This window comes from Alternaria incomplexa, assembly GCF_024043165.1.
Source record: "Alternaria incomplexa strain BMP 0042 chromosome Unknown scaffold_13, whole genome shotgun sequence".
In the NCBI taxonomy this organism is placed as follows: domain Eukaryota; kingdom Fungi; phylum Ascomycota; class Dothideomycetes; order Pleosporales; family Pleosporaceae; genus Alternaria; species Alternaria incomplexa.
This window is the reverse complement of record NW_026249862.1, coordinates 552,075-568,723: the sequence shown is the minus strand read 5'-3', so window position 1 is coordinate 568,723 and position 16,649 is coordinate 552,075. Positions and strand designations below refer to the sequence as shown.

The 16,649-nt window shown below is 52.3% G+C and overlaps 5 protein-coding genes across 5 annotated transcripts; 1 reads left to right on the top strand and 4 right to left on the bottom strand.

The window, feature by feature from the left end:
- Window positions 1-22: 22 nt before the first annotated feature.
- J4E90_008531 (uncharacterized protein) lies at window positions 23-453 on the bottom strand (the record flags this gene model as incomplete). Its single annotated transcript, XM_051438055.1, has 2 exons — window positions 23-168; window positions 222-453. 2 exons carry the CDS (start codon window positions 451-453, stop codon window positions 23-25), a joined length of 378 nt encoding a protein of 125 aa, XP_051288054.1.
- A 1,887-nt stretch (window positions 454-2,340) lies between these two features.
- J4E90_008530 (uncharacterized protein) lies at window positions 2,341-3,652 on the bottom strand (the record flags this gene model as incomplete). The annotated part of the gene is made up of 2 exons (XM_051438054.1): window positions 2,341-3,000; window positions 3,050-3,652. The coding sequence occupies 2 exons, from the start codon at window positions 3,650-3,652 to the stop codon at window positions 2,341-2,343; spliced, it is 1,263 nt and encodes a 420-aa protein (XP_051288053.1).
- Window positions 3,653-6,942: 3,290 nt separating this feature from the next.
- J4E90_008529 (uncharacterized protein) lies at window positions 6,943-8,250 on the top strand (the record flags this gene model as incomplete). The annotated part of the gene is made up of 3 exons (XM_051438053.1): window positions 6,943-7,031; window positions 7,090-7,638; window positions 7,686-8,250. 3 exons carry the CDS (start codon window positions 6,943-6,945, stop codon window positions 8,248-8,250), a joined length of 1,203 nt encoding a protein of 400 aa, XP_051288052.1.
- A 1,237-nt stretch (window positions 8,251-9,487) lies between these two features.
- J4E90_008528 (uncharacterized protein) lies at window positions 9,488-11,782 on the bottom strand (the record flags this gene model as incomplete). Its single annotated transcript, XM_051438052.1, has 5 exons — window positions 9,488-9,697; window positions 9,749-11,083; window positions 11,332-11,434; window positions 11,485-11,582; window positions 11,633-11,782. The coding sequence occupies 5 exons, from the start codon at window positions 11,780-11,782 to the stop codon at window positions 9,488-9,490; spliced, it is 1,896 nt and encodes a 631-aa protein (XP_051288051.1).
- Window positions 11,783-12,626: 844 nt separating this feature from the next.
- Window positions 12,627-15,916, bottom strand: J4E90_008527 (uncharacterized protein; the record flags this gene model as incomplete). Its single annotated transcript, XM_051438051.1, has 3 exons — window positions 12,627-12,785; window positions 12,843-14,117; window positions 14,168-15,916. 3 exons carry the CDS (start codon window positions 15,914-15,916, stop codon window positions 12,627-12,629), a joined length of 3,183 nt encoding a protein of 1,060 aa, XP_051288050.1.
- Between the last annotated feature and the right edge of the window lie 733 nt (window positions 15,917-16,649).

Below are 16,649 nucleotides of genomic sequence, written 5' to 3'. Positions count from 1 at the left end.
TAGTTGTATGGGCCTTGGGTTCTCAGGCGATTGAGAAATCTACTTTCTTGGGCAGGAAAGGCGTGGTCAGAACCTTCTCCGTCTTCAGGTTCAAACAATGGAGATTCCGCTCGGTTACTGGTTGGCGCGACTGAGGGATGGAGCGTTTGGGAAGAAGGGGATTGATAGCTGCCTGAGAAGTATAAGTACTAATCAGTATGACTGTGTCTTACTAGACTCACTTGGGCTCTCGGTGGCGGTACTCAGGTGAGAGAGTGGGCCACTGGCGCTCGTGATCTTTTTGCCCCGTGCAGTCTTGATCGTTCCTATCTTCACTCCGTCCTTTTTGAATCGCTTCTTACCGCTGCGAAACATCGTGTCTTCCCCAGCAGCGTCAAAGAAGAACACATCATCCCCCCTTTCTTCGCCCGAGAAGCCGATGTCCGGTATAATGACTTGGTCATCTTCAGCCATATCGCTCGCGCTGGCAGGAGACGCTGACAGCCTGAGAAAGTGAGCTTGTTATCATCGGCTCTAGAAGACTTGATTACGCCCAATGCTATGCTCAACGCAAAGGGCTACGATGGACCATTAGACGGCAACAGTGATCGTGATCATGCGCGCTGCCGGCGACGATAGCCTAAACACCTTCAAAATAACTTACTGAGTACTTTCTTCAACAAGGTCCATGCTGTGTTTGATATTGAACAACAAATGAACTTGCGTTCTTTCGTACGGTATAGAATACTGGAGACAGTGAGGAAGAAAGCAACAGGGCTAATGTATTTAGTACTGCATTGAGTCTCACGGAAATACCTGATGTAAACTGGATGCAATACTGTAGCCTAAGGCACGTACCTCGCGCGTCGCAAACGGTGTGCGAGAAATGCCTGGAACGCGAGGGGCCCCCAGTGAATATGGCCATGATCATCACGCCATGAAGTAGCGGGGTCTCTTACAAGCTAAGCGCCTGTAGTCAATGATAGGCCAGGAGAAGAGCACGCTTGGAAAAGAATTATCAAGTCTCGTGTGCAAACGCTTAGTGTTTGCAATCAGGATCGTGTTGGTGCGTCTAGATCTAAATTCCGGATTGAGACTCAGCATATTGCGAAAGTCCCATAGTGCGGAAAAAGCCGAAGAGACCTCTGCGTGATATGCCAAGGTGAGCAGAGTGAGCAGAACCATGTCGGAAAAGATCAGGAGATAGCTCATCGAGTATGTGTCGTGTTTCAAAACTGTGAATTCAGGTCGTAGCGTTGCGGATAAGATATGTTATAATTTACACTATGTGTTGCACAGCGTTTCGTGCATTACAAGGCCTCGATGCGGCCAGACGAGTCGTGAAGTGGTCGTATGGAATTTGAGATCAGTTGAGTACCTTCCTACTTGTGTATCGCGCAGAAGACTAAAGCTTCGGCCCTGTTCAATTCACCTTGCGCAGTGTCGGTTGGTGATTCCGTCTTTCTCGTCTCACGAGTATCTTTTGACTGCTTAGGAGGAAGCAGAGATCGAAGAAGAGACTTGGTAGATGCAATCGTTGACCCTGACTTTGTTGATTCGGCGTCCAATTCCAATTGTTTGCAGGAGTCAGGTCTGTCGGTGGCCGACATGGTTTAAGAGCTTTCGTGGAAGAGCTTGCTTTCGATGTGTAGATGAACTCTGGATGACGGTGGCAACGGGTCGTATGTGGACGCTTGCTTGTTGTTAAATAGATACGTAGGGGCGCTTGCTTGGTCTCACACATCTTGCTTCATCGCTTAAAATGAAACGCAACCTATAGTAGTATTATCATCAACCCATCGCTAAGTCAATACCCTATACAGCATACCTAGGTAGATACACGGTTTGCGAGAGTCGACTTGTGAGCTCTCATCAGCAAGCCGACCAAACGGTGAGTTTGTGCGCACGACAATCTTTGTGAGTACGCGAAGAGACATACAGCTCTACAGCCGAAGGGTGCAATACTCGTTGTTATTGCAAAGATTCATGGCCAGAAGCGTGTGCGTGTCGAATGTTGATGTAGTAATGACGAAAGGGGTCTAGTGCCTTCCGTATTGGCCGCACGCCCCGCGTCTGGGAAGTTTGTCAATCATCACACGTCATGCGCGCACGCGTGTCCGGACCCCAACACGCGCACTGGTAGAGCTCACAGTCACCATCTTCACGCCTGATCATACGATGCCGATCTTGATGACGATTTCGGCAGATCTAGGTCACACAATCGCGCGCCCGCCAACACATCCTCGCGACTTTGACAAACGCACAATAATTCATCGCCATCACATGTCAACACGATTGTGGACTCTTTACTCAACAAAAGAGCTCATTCTTGTATTTACAGCTAACTTGAGAACTCACTACCTACGCATTCCAACGGCGCATGGTGGAGTTTGAACCAGCGAATGTGGATCCAATCTCACCCCACTTGATCTGGCTGAAGGTGACTGTAGGTGCCTTCTCAATCTGTTGGATCGCCTTAGGGAAGCCTTCAGTCGCATTGCATGGACCGGATCCGGACTCTGAGCCGTCAAGCCACTGCATGGCACCGCTCTCATCCCACCAGATGCTCAGCGCGAGAACCATACCGCGGGCCAGAGCATCACCCATGCCCTTGTGGCCACCAAGCTTGCTGTACATCTCAGCGCCAGCTTGAGCACTGCAGAACTCCTGGTCCATAATGATCTCCTTCCTGGCGTTCTCAATAACGACGCCATCCTGGACGTACTTGCGGACAATGGCCTGGAGGACGCCGTCCTTGGCAGGGAACTGGGTGATGACGGTGAATGGCTTCGTGGTGTCGACTTTGAGGCCAGTACCGTAGTAGTCGGGAGAGCTTCGGTGCTTGTAGGGGTTGTCTCCGCATCCGTTCTTGTCGCACAATCCAGCTTTGCCGCACTCATCGCCTGTGCAGCCAAAGAGGCCATCCGTGCTGCAGGTGTGAGGCGCGATCTGGTTGGAGCGAGCGTTTGCCTCCCAGATATCCATTTCGTTGCAGCAAACACCCTGACCCTTGACGTTTCCCTGGAACGAGTAAGCATGAGTACTGAGAGAGAAGACAGCTTGTACTTACTACACCGTTGATCCACGGTGTGACGAAGCACTGAGCATCACAGTATCCCGTGCCATAGGCGGCACCACCTGGGTTCAGTTGAGAACGTCCACCATCAGCCTCCATCTCGCTGAGGTAAAGGGCGCCATTCATGCCGCATGGCAGCTTCGATACGTCGACGTCGAAAGCCAGCTCGTTACCGGTCAGTTGAAGCATCTCGTAGTTCTCCTCGTCCTCGGCCAAGAGGTAGACCCTAGGGCTAGCTTGGCCGCCACTGGGGTTGAACATGTCCAGACGAAGCTCGCCTCCGGTAGTGTAGACACCCATTGTGGAATAGTCTTCGATGCCTTCCATGATGCAGTTCTTCGCACATGTTTCCTCATCAGGGCACGCAACCGGATCGGCTGCACTACCCCAGTTTCCGCAGCCGAGTGTTGAGTTACCCTTTTGATGGACATTATGGGAAGCTGAGTCGGTGACAATAGCGGTGCTCTGCTCTTTGCATCCTCCCGCTTTGGTGCACTTCCAGGTGGTGAGCTTGGGGTGCACTTCTGGGGTGTTGCCTGGCGTTTGGGCAGCAGCAAGACCTAGAAGGGTCGCCGCGATAAGGGTGTAAGGAGCCATGGTATAACGATTGACTAGGCGTGAACTTGAAAGGAAGGACTTGCAGGGCTTGGAGAGGTGCGAACCGTGAGTCTCTTTATAGCTGCTTTGACAGCGAGATGAAGCCGCGGGCTGTTCTTGTACTAATGGACTGCATGCATGTATCAATTTCAACATATTACAGGATATAAGAGCCGCAATGTCTTGGAGCCTGCATTTAGTAAACATCGTCAATGGACCTGGCGGCTGTTGCTGCCATTGGCCGCAAGCTCTGCCTCGGCCCTATTGTCAAGGTCGCATTTGTTTCGAACCCTCGCCGCAAGATCTTGACAGCGCAAAACGGTCCGGAAGAACATGCAGAGAACCTTCGACAATCTATTTAGGAGATTGCTATTTGCTCAAATATATTGCACTTGATCACGGGGCCCCAGATGGAGGTTTCATGTGGGGCATTTACCCGGTGTTTGCTCGGCGCAAAGAGAGCTTGACTTATACAAGCAGGTGCCCGCCCCTTTGCCGTGCTTCTCACAACCAAAAGCCCACCGGGAGCCCGGTTTTTAGTCCGCAGTCGTAGTAGGTCAATACAAGCGTCGAACAAAAGCAATGTGCGGCGGCAAGAAAGAACCAGGTTACCGGGTGAGCAGTCCGACACTCCTAGCATCCGACGCGATGAGACTCCCTCTCGCTGCAATGTGTCATTTCAATGCGCATCTTTTCGCGTGCGCTCGTCGCAGTAAGTTCCAAGTACCAAGTGCTCGGCTCAAGCTTCTTCTATTCTACCTCGCGTTGTACAGAACGGATCGCTGGCTATGGCTATACTTCTCCGGCACCATCTTCCATCAGTCTTCTTCTACGACCATCTTTGACTTCTAGTACTCGTCGCACGGCTCCTGAAGATAGTCAGTCTTTACATTCATTGATGAACGGTCTTGATGCCGTCGTCCACGACGATCAGTTTATCGCTGGCCTTGCCGCAGCCATGGAGCAACGAATGACTCGGTCGCGGCTGCTCATTCATCTTCGTCGATCTGATGTTTCGTGAGCCCGAAACATCCCTACGGAACCTTGAGCAGCCTTCACCCCACTCTTGCCATGGCAGCTATCATGGCAGCTATCATGGCAGCTATCATGGCAGCTATCATGGCAGCTATCATGGCAGCTATCATGGCAGCTATCATGGCAGCTATCATGGCAGCTATCATGGCAGCTGTCATATCTTCTATCAGGCACACCATACCCAGCTCTTTCATTACTCCTACGACATCGGTCAGATTCTTCCGACTCTCTTGGAAAGTGGATTCACAAGACAACCGTTGTCAATGCGTCTGGCTGACAGCGCATTCAAACGGAGCTTTCGTCCCGCCTGGGACGACGTAAGCTTGGTGTCTGCTCGCGGTGAGTAGGACAAGATGTGAGCGCGCTCATCAATTTCTTCTCGAACAAGCACCTCGGCAGTGGTCGGATATGAGCAGCCTCCGGAAGTCGGCTAGGAAGTTGGGGTATGTTTGGCTGCCAACTTTTGACAAGTAAACATTGTCGCGGAGTCTAGCCCAAGTGTGTGGCTGTCGTTGCCCTGTTGGGTCAGTCCCGCTATCGGGATTTTAGTCATGTGGGCCACCTCAACTGGTGAAACTCACAAGGAGCAGCCCTGCGCCGGAGTAGTGCCGACGGAAGCTCTAACACCCTTTGCGTTGCCATTTCCGCATGCCAAATCCAGGCACCTTGGCTAAGGCCCCTAGTTCTCCGCATTTGCCAACGTTGACGGAATTGCCGTCCCGGTATCGATTGTGGCGCCACCATCTCCAGATGGTCCAACAGGATTGAACGGCGAGACACCATAGTTTCGACGCGAACCTCGAGCAAGAAAGCAAAGTCATCAACATTGCTTATGACAAAAGCAGTCTTTACAGCATCTGAGTAGTCTATCTAGTACATCTCCCAGGAACGGTCTCACTTCGGCCGTATTGGCTTAGTGCAGAAGCCGTGAACTGATCCGGCCTTCTTGTTTTTTCGAAAACGGACAAGGAACGCTAGGATGTCATACGCTCGCGACATAGATCAGGCATTCCATTCTGCAAAGCCTACGAGTCGTTTGTAAGCCATGTGGCAAGGTCGGGTTGAAGAAAAGTCAGCACCAGGTGCCACGGTATGAGTTTTCTTCGTTTTTCGTTGGCTGTCACGACTCGCTTGGGTTAGCCAGCCAATGAGAGCGTACAACTCGCCCTGCGCACACCATCAGCAATGATGAGGACAATATCTGGAATTTGGAATGAGTTCAGCAGTCATGAGGACGAAAACCACCTACAAGCTGAAGGCCACTATCGGGGAGCGGGGAACGTTCGTAGGGCACAAAGATGGTGGTTCGGCACGGCACGGGGGCGCTACCTACCCTATCCTCCGTCCTCATAGAGTTTGCTCTCAACGTCTGGTTTGGACGGCGCCGGATAGCACCCTCAGGAAAACCTCACACGTACGAACGCGCAATTGCGCACAAAGTTGCGGCAAGGCCGGCCAGAGAGCTGTCAGACTCTTATGGAACGGCTGCTGAACCCTGGAGACCCGCACAAGACCGGCACTTCGATGCCTGTACATATTGTAAGGCCTTTGCTCTTTCAAGCCAAAAGCAGTTTGACATCCAGTATGATCGCCCTCTCTCCTTTCGCCCGTTCAGGCAAAGTGGGCGTCTTCGGAGTTCCTTCCTCGCCATGGGATTGTGCACCTCGACGCGGTGACGTCCACGCTTGCATGATTCCGTGCACACATTTGACTCGCTAAATGCTCCTCCCGACTCAAGCTCCCGCTGCACGCCTCACCATTGGAACCACAAAATTGACAAAAGCATCATGAGGCTTTCGTCGGCGGGGATTTAGTGAAAGGCTAGAGACAGATCCGTTTGCTTTTGGCAATTAAGTGGCCTCGTGTATGGCCGAGCAAACGACTCGCACTCCCCTTTCTCGCGTGGCAACGCTTAGCGAAGCACGTTGCCGATCTTCCTGCCTCGCCATAATGGATCTGCCCCACAATGAACCTGGCTCGAACAGTATCCTGCGTCGACTACCGTCGCAAGGATACCCAGAGCAGCGTCGGTGGTCTTGCTAACAGTATTCTAGCGTTCACAATGCCAGGAGACACACGGCTCGGAGAAAGTGTTGAGACGTCTGTTCGCGCGATCAGCGACGAGGGGGAGGCCGAACTTGTCGAAATACAATATGCTGCAAGGTCGTACTCGAATCGCGGTTTTCCAGACTCATCAATCCTCTCCCTCGCCTACATAACCTTATTTTGACGATTCTCCCGACACACCACCGAGTATGGAGGACCGAAGTGGTTCGGTGCTGGCTATAGCCCTCACCTTCTTGATCTTAACATATATCACCGTTGGCCTTCGTTGCTATGTCAGGTAAGAGATCTACTTGCTATCTTCATTGTTTTTGGACGCGTCGCTGATAAGAATGTAGGATCTTCATGGTGAAGGGATTCGGCATTGACGACTACTGCATGGTCGTCACACTTTGCTTTTTCACCGGCTATCTCGTGTCTCAAATCGGCGGTGCTCTCCACGGAACAGGTGTTCGCCGCGAGAAACTCACCGACGAACAAGCGCAAACGGCCCTTCACTTCTGGTTCTTCTGCGAAATATTCTACACATTATCGACATGCATGCTCAAGATCGCCGTCGGGTTCTTCTTGCTGCGGATTACCGTCGTGCAGATGCACATCTGGCTCATCCGGTTCATTATGGTAGTTTCTGCCATCGTGGGAGTCGCATACACATCGGTCGTCATCTTCCAGTGCAAGCCGGTCTCGTTCTGGTGGGACCTGAACCCTAATCACCATGGCACTTGCTTGTCAGCGACACTAGTCATGAACTTCACGTTCGTGGTTTCTGGACTCAACGCGTTTGCGGACTGGATGTTTGCGATTCTCCCGGTCCTGATCGTCAAGGATCTCCACATGAAGAAACGCATGAAAGTCATAGTCGCTTCCGTCATTGCTCTTGCCGCAGTGTAAGTGTTTCGCGAGCCGCATAATAATGTCTCTAACAAATCGATAGTGGTTCGACAGCAACGATCATCCGTCTCCCGTACACGACCTCATTGAAGGGATACAAGGGCGACTTCCTCTACCGAACAACCGATTTTGCGATCTGGAGCACAGTAGAGGTGGGATTGGGCATAACAGCTGGTTCTATCGCGACACTGAGGCCTCTCATGAAGCAGGCTCTCGAGATCACTCGCTCGGCCTCAGCTTTACCCTGGAGTAAGCCTTCGCTGAACTCCGGCCCGCTGCAGTCGGGAACCCAACTGGGCACGCTCAAGCCTTCGATAAAGAAGTCGATCACAATCACTACCTCCAGGGCACGGAGAGAGAGCGCCAGCTCTGACGAGGAGATAATACTGGGCAGAAGCCAGCCATCGGAAGCATGGCAGCAGCAGCAGGGACTGCCTGGCTACGTTACGTCTACCGTTCTAGATGAACGTGAGAAGCGACAAATATCAGAGAAGAGTCGCCAACATAAGACAGAACGTGAAAGAAGAGGCAGTCCTGGAGGGGCCAGCGACTCCACTCTCGACAGCAAATCGACTGGAAAGGCCGCAAAGGTCCATGAGCGTTTTTGATTAGAAGTTTCCATTTGAAGCACTGCACGATACCCCATAGTAACAGAATTCTGCATCAATACACATGTCTCCGTATCTATGCCCCCATGCTACCCAACAGCGCTGGTACTACGTTCAATGTTCAAACACCGGCACGTTCATTAAAACATGTACATTTGTGCATCCAACCTGACTATCCACTCTCGGTCTAGATAGACTTCTGCCCGGTAACCACCGGCACCTAACACCTCACTTTCAAAGCCGACAACCGAAATTCATCGCGAGGAGACTCATCAGGTGCTAGCGCAAAAGCCAGAACGAGCTCACCCCGACTTTGACCAATTCCAGCCTCCACGATATCTTCCACTGCCTGCCCGCGCGGATCATATAGATCATCTAGATCACATCCGTAACCCCCTTCGCCGCTCACCGCTCCTGGCCCATCTCATCTCCCCTTTCATCCCCATCCCGCTTTCGTGCCATGCCCAGTAACGATCCACGCTGACCGTCGATCACCTAGCCTTGTCTTCCGCTGTATCAGTAACACGGAATAGGCGATCAACACCGTTCATGTAAATAAAGTTGCTGTCGAAAAACGCTCCAGCGCGATTGATTAGTCGATCCAGGAGGTCGGGGCATCAAGGGAATGTCTGATTCCGAACTTTCACATTGTCTGTGATTGCGATGGAAGAACCCGTGGTGGTGAGCCTCAAGACTGGGCTGAACGACGATTGTATGTATATCGCGTGAGTCTAGCTAACTACTTGAGCACAGAGCTATCGCGATCATCCCGCATATCGAGGTACAACTCCGATAATCAGCCCGAACCGAGGTAGTCAAGTCAAAGGTGCTTGATCTGCTACGTTCAGCTATGCATCTGAGCCGTGATTGTATAGCTGACATCTTGCTTACAAACGTCACGGGTCCTTCCGCACAACGGCGCGTGAAACGGGCTAGCAAACTGCTGGCCTGGCAAAGGTCCGACTACACGATGACCGCGGCAGAAACTGCAGCAACCGACCATAAGCACTTGAACCCATAATCACGGCCTTTGTTCCTGAAACAGATGCTCTGTCTGCCCAGGCATGTACATAGTCAATCCGCATCGCCCCACACCGAGACCTCTTCCCGCTCATGTCCCTCACCATGAGCGACCTTCCCAATATTCTCTTGCATTGATCTCAAATTCCCAATTATATTACATTATCAGGTGTATCGACGCTGCCGCCGCAACTACCTAGCCTATATTTACAACCGACTACCACAATATATCTGAGAACGCAGTCCTGAGCACTTCCGTCCTCGTCTTCTGCATCTCCGGTGCGATGCCGACCAGATCCAAAATATCGAGACACTTCCGCGCATCTTCCTTCGCTTCCTTGAGCAAGGGGTCTGCTGAGGGGGGCAAGCCGTTGTGACTGGGTGAAAGTGGTTGCGCTTGCTGGCCGAGGATTCGAGCCATGAGGAGCTAGGAGACATGTCAGTAACCTGGTAATCATACCCAAAGATTCCAACCTACGGCTTCCTCAAACGCGCGGTGTTGGAACACCCACCACACACTGGCATCGATCCTAAGGTACTCCCAGAAATGGAAGAAAGACTGTAACGCCATCCTAGCCGCGTCCAGCGCGCCTTTGACGTCGCATGGTACACCCTCGGCCGGGTTCTCATCCGCCTGTATGGCCATGACGCAATGCCAGAAGTTGCTTCGGAAGAACAAGTTCTGTCGTAACCCGCGTGGGTTTGTTTCTGCCATACTACGTATAGTGGCTTCGTCAGATGCCGTAAGATCTGCTGGGAAGCTCTTATGCAGCGCAAAGTATTCGTTTACCAGCTCGGCCTTATGCGATAATGAGGTTGTCAAGGGCGTTGCCAACGAACGTGGGATGCAGACAGTGCGGGATACAAGATTGGCCATGTGCCACATCGAGCGGATGTATCTTCGATCTGACAACTCGTAGGAAGGATAGAGATCATGGTTCGAGGCGATGTTGCTGATGCTCATAGGATTGATGACGGGGTCTGTCGTGCCGTTGTTTGAAGAACCGTTCGGGATGTATTCATCAAGGTCATCGCTCAGGGATTCTGGCTGTATGTCTGAGAACACACTGGTCGGTGGGAGTTTTAGTAAAACAGTAAGAAAGGTGTCCTGAAAATAGATGGCTTGCCAGAGCTTCCGCCGTTGCTGTTTGTCACTCAGTGAACACCGAGGCGCGATGATGTCTGGGTCGCGATGTAATCCCATGGCGTATGCTTGCCGTACTAGAACTCCACCAAAAGCCCATGCATCAGAGGCATGATTGTCGTTCATCAAAAAGTATCCTATCAGAACCATGGCCTGCAGTGTTCTGACCGAAGCTCGACTGAGGTACGAAGATATTCGCAATGCCTGCTGAGCAGCTGATATGTAGAACTCGGCAATCTTCGCTCGCTCAGCATTGTCAGTGGTACGGATGAACTGCGTACCCATAGCGTACACAACAAAGTGAAGAGCAACCAGCACGGGATCTGCTGCATGTTTCTCCTCTAATGGTAGCGACCAGAACCGTTGGTAATCGGCATAGAAGTTCCTGCGATGTACCATGGGGTATACTGGGTCGACAGCATCAAAGTACTTGTCTACCAAAATGTCTGCCTGCTCTTTAGCTGGCAACACGCCGACAACTTCGGCGAGACCGCCGCGACTCGTCCAGTAGTTAGCAAAGGGATGCTCAGAACCCAGACCAAAGAATGGCGCGGGCGTGTGGTTAGAGTAGGGTATGTTTGATAACAAGAATGGCGAGGACCCTGACGATGACAAGGACACGCTACGATATTGTGCTCTGACTGGCGTTGGTGGTACCTGGATGTGGGCCTGTCAAACGAGTCAGAGAACCGCTAGAACGATGCTTTTCACGACATTTTCACTGATGATGAAGTAATGCCAAAGATGGGCTCGGAATATTTGACGGCCACGAAACTCGTCAGGTCTTGACCCAACACGTTCGGCCGGTTCCTCAAAGCCCCACAATCGCCAACAGCCACCGGCGCCCGAAGGGTTGGGCCGACATGCGTTCGCAGGAGGTTCGCAACGATATGACAGGTACAAGGGGTGTGTATTACCTGAACGGGCTTGTTGCCATGTGGGTGCGGGTCACTGCCAAGGTGCAACGAAGGCCTCGCGCTCGTTTTTCTGGAGCGTCCCGCAGTGCGACCGGCGCCAACCCTGTGCAAAGGCTCAGCAGATGCGAGTCCAGGGATGCCATGGGAACTTACTTGTCTGTGGAAGTCGCGATCAGGTTGGCAATGTCGGAGTATTTGCATGTTGACTGTCGCTTGATGCAGGCCAAGCAATGAGGACGAGTGCGGTCACACTGCGTCGGTTCAGTCTCGGGCAGCCATTGCGCCAGCGCGCTGCACTCACTTTGGTTTTGCGCTCGACACACTCCTCGCAGCTCAGCGTCGGCTTGTTGCGCTTTTGCTTCTTCTTGGGTGGCGCATCGCCGTGGGTGCCTGTCGCGCTGGTGGTGGACGGATCCGGACTCGTCGAGGGCTGCGTGCCTTCGTCATCCATTGTGCAGCGCGTGCGGCGATCGGGCAGCGCGTGAGCTTGGTCCGAGTGCTTGACAGCGACGGGCAAATGCGAGGATCCAAGCGGCAGCAGTGGGCACAACGTTGGCGGGAATAAAAGTGAGGGTTGAAGTATTTCCGCGCTGGAGCTGACGCGCCCCAGAAAAGGCCACCGAGGTTGCGTGGGGACGCTGTGGAGTTGATACCAGCCACTGCTGCTTGGCACGATTGAGACGGGGCCTAGAACTCACCACTAGAGACGACGTCAGTTGGCCTAGTTCACGTCAATTTAGGCTATGGATCATCCTGCGCGTAGATGCGATAGCCAGCCATGACAGCAGGTGATGCAGGCGCGTGTAGATGGGTGGCATGTCATCTCCAGATCTGAAAGGCTCCAAAACAACACCACACATGCACTGAGACGACAACTCTACATGTTTTGTTTGGAAAGGCACACAAATCGCGCTGTTGATATCATGTCCCACTAGTCGCAGTGCATGCCTAGCTGACGTCGAAGATTCAAAGGCGTCCAGCGTCGGCTTTTGCGCTATTCCCGAAGCGCCGGCAGTACTAAATCTACCGGCCAGGAACGCTCATGACAGCATCATGATATTTGTCAGCGACGTCTGCGCCTTCCACATCTAGGAGTACTGTCACTTTGGAAGGAAGCCTGCACACTTGTCATGAACCTCGAAGAACTAAATGACGTTGCAATAATATACTTGAGAGGAGACGTATAAACAAAAGGAACAACCCGCTCAATGACCTGTCGGCATCCGTCACATCCTAGCGAAAGCGAAAGATATCTCAAAAAGGCAACCTCAGTCCGTCCGGTGAAAGAGACCGCCTTAGGTATACATCCTCTTCGCATCACGATAACCCCCACCACCGCGCATATCATCCTCGAAAGCCTCCGCGACCTCAAGCACACGCTTGACCTGCTCCATACTAAAGACCGACTTCTCCGCAAGCGCAATCGACTGCGACGTCTTGACCGTGTTTTTGATCTGCAGGAATTGTTAACTGACATGCACGCACACCACCGCAACAACAACAAAACATACCTGTCTCCCATTCATACTCCTCTTACTCAACTCATCAAAGTCCACCTCGGTAAACGGCTTCATCTGCTTCCCTCCCTTATCTTCTTTCGCTTCTTTCGCAGTACCCTCCTCATCACTATCTTTATCCTTGCCCTTCTTCCTCTCGGCCTCAGCATCACGACCCATCTGCTCCACCTTGCTAATATGGTGCTGCCAGATCTTCTTCCTCGCCTTGGCTTCCAGGTTGTCGTATCGGATACCCATGTGGATCCTGCTCTGGAACGCTTCATCGAAGGTTTCCACGCGGTTTGTTGTGAGGAAGAGAATGCCTTGGTAGTACTCCGTTAGACGCAAGAACACAGATACAAGACTATTACGATGAATGTCGTGGGGTTGGCGCGCCTCGAGAAACACGTCTGCTTCGTCGAGGAGGAGGATGGCGCCCCAGGAATGCGTTATGTCCATTATGCGGTTGAGATCGGTCTCGAGTGAGCGGCTGTTGGTGCCTAGTTCGCCTGCCGAGACGGCGTAGAGTGGGCATTTGAGGTACTCGGCGATGGATTCGCCGGTCAGCGTTTTCCCTACACCGGGAGGGCCGTGGAGAACGACGTTGAGGCCTTTGCCTTTGCCTTGGATGACGTCGTCGATGGTCTTTGCGGCGTTGAAGCGGTGCGAAGAGACGAGGCCTTTGAGGTTCTGCTTGATGCGGCTGGGCAGGACGAGGCTGGAGAAGGCTTCGTCGTTCCACTTGATGTCGTCGATGCCGGCGAGCGAGAATTCGAGCCAGAGTTTCTCCGAGAAGGCGAAACCGAGGACGACTGGAGAGGCGATGAGGAGCTCTTCTTCGGTGAAGCACTGCTGCTTGTTTTCTGAGCCATCTTCGTCAGTCTCGACTTGCTTGTCGGGACTGTCGCCCTTTTCCTTGTCGATGACGCTTTGTGGCACACGGATGGGATGCTTCTTGCCCTTCTTGTCCTTCCACATGACGATACGCATCTTGTCTTTCTCCTCATCTTCCTCCTCGTCGCCTGATCCACAGCAGCAGTCGTCACTATCGTCATCGTCATCGTCGTTTTCCTCGTTCTGTGCAAGCTCGTCTTGTTTGAGGTACGAGAGCGGATAGTTGGGATTGATGCGGCGAAAGATGGCGGGATCGACCATGACACGACCATTGATGATGAAGCGGATGATGTTATTTTTGTGCTTCATGTACGCAATGCCCTTCTGGAGGCGGTAGTTCATGCCTTGGAGAGCGACGAACTTCTTGCCTCGATCGACGAGCTGCTTCTTGATGCTCTGCAAGATCGTTAGCTAATGCACGCTCGATCAACCGGTCAACGACTCACCTCAGGATCTTTGTGGTACTTCAACGGATAAGCTGAGAGACTAGTAATCTTCTTGTGGCCCTTGAAAGCCTGGATTGTGATCTGATGGTCTCCCAGGCCGAAAGACTTGCCGTCATACTCAAGATACTTGCCATCTACATACCAGGACTTGACCCCTGTCATCCAGCTCTCATACTCATACGCAGTCTCGACCTTGAAGCATCGCGGATCATCCTTATTGTGATACGTGGGAGTGAAGGCGATCGTGTTCGGCTTGAACAATGCCCAAACGAGGTCGTACGTGATCGTACCCGCTTTGAGCATGGGCCGGAGAGCCTTGCGCGTCGCAGTGTAATCCTCATCAATGTAACTCAGAAGTAGTTTGCATGATGCAATCTGCTGTTTGACACGCTTCTGCTCTTTCGACTTCTTTGCCTTCTTCAGCTTTGGCTTCAGCGTCTTCTTGATGTAGGTCTTCAATTCGTCGTAGTAGTGGAACAGTGTGTGGGGGTCAATCTGCGGTATGTCTTCCACCAGGCTGATGCTCTTGCAGTCCTTGAAAACTTCTTGGAGTGCGTTGCGAAGTAACTTGGATTTGATATCCAGTTGTGTCTCTTGATACTTGCCTTCCCAGTTGAGTCTCCTGCGCACGGTGAACACGCAGTCAAACTCGTCTTTTTGGTCGGCGTTACTCTCGACGAGTTTCCAATCGCGTATCTTCATGTCGAAAACCTGGTCGACGCGCTTGAACTCGAGGGCGTTCTTCTTGACTGGCTTATCAAGCTTCGTAGTGGATACGGCGGCAGCCGCAGCCGCAGCGTTGAGAGAAGCTTGTTGCGCCTTGAGACTGTTGAGCAGACCACTTACTTTGGTCACTTGTGTGTCAAGGGTATCTCCTGGCAACGGAGGCTCTAGCGGCGGGGTCGGCACAAGGAGATCATCCTCGGAAGACGATGTCATTGACGAAAATTCAGATAATTCAGCCTTCTTCGCTTTCTTTGCCTTCCGCTTGGCTTTCCCCTTTGCGCGTTTACGTCTCGATTTCTCGTCCTCGGAATCCGACTCGCTGTCGGATGAGCTCGAAGTGTTAGAGCTACTGTCGTCGCTAGAGCTGTCTAGCTTCTTGTTCTTCTTCTTTTTGGCTTTGGCTCGCAAGGCCTTCCGGCGGCTCTTCTTGTCATCTGCCTCTGAATCTGAGTCCGAACTTGAGTCGGAGGTATCAGCCGAACTCTCATCCTCGCTTGTTGAATCATGCTTTCTACTTTTGCTCTTCTTGCTCTTCGCCTTCGCCCGCTGCTTCTTCTTCGCTGCTGCTCGTTTCGCGACCAACTTCCGCCTCTTCTTACGCTTAGCCTTCTCGTCCTCACTACTCTCTTCCGACTCACTGTCGCTCTCAGAGCCACTATCATCCGATGTAGACGTCTCTTCTGCTTTACGCCTTGACTTCTTTGATGCGTGTTTCCCACGCCTGCTGACACTCTTCTTCTTCGCATCGACTAGCTCAGACTTGGGCACCTCAGTATGCTCGACGGAAACGGCTGCCTGCTTCTCATCGGTAGTCTGAGCTGTGTCGGTCACATGGGCTTCGACAGTCTCTTGTGAAGAATCCATCTTTGGCTCGTGCAGCGAGATGTCGTCCGGATCGGACTTCACGGAAGGGGTTGCAACAATGACAGGTGACGATGATGAGGTGTCGGAAAGCTTTTTGCTAGCTTTGGCAGGTAAGGAAGGTTTGGTGGAAGAAGTCTTCGAATTGTCCGGTCCGTTCATGGGTCGTAGACTTGCCAAGATGCGAGGCTGGCTCTCTCCTATTGCTTAACTGTTGAGTATGCTGCGGGAGACAAGGGCCAGGAAGAAGTCGTAACACGTAAACTTGGGGTCCGAGTCGTTCAGGAGATGTAGCAATTGCAGATGAAACAGTCTCAAGGCTGAGACAAGAGGAGGACCTAGGTCTCACACCCTTTTAACCACCGACAGAGCCGCAAGGTGAAGTCTAACCTCACTCTGTCTCTTTTCCCGACCCACACCTTTCTCTAATCAGATCTCTCGCCCACACAACACACTACTAGGCTGCAGTCTTGTATTACCGTCCTCGGTTACCCCGCAGTACCTAATCCTGGATCTGGCAAATGGCGAGCTCTGAATAGCGAACTCCGACAAGGCTGAACTTGTTGGGAGCCAGCGTGCTCAACTAGATCGTCTTATCACCATATCAGTACAGGGTGGTGGTGGTGGAGTGGAGGCCGCACATACCTAATGAACCTCTTCAGCCGAATCTGCTGCCTAGCCACGACCTTCCTGTAGGAGCAACGTTTCGTCGATGTATTGGCCTGAGCAGGCTACTCTGCATGTAAAGGCTGGTAAAAAGGCGATGTCGTGATGACCGGTGAGGAGGTAACCAATGTCAAGGCAGAGCGTAGCTCAGCCTCGTCTGACAATGCCTTCAGCCTTGCAGGAGTGTGGACGCGCTCGCTTTCGCCGGTCCCAATCAATCTTTCATGGT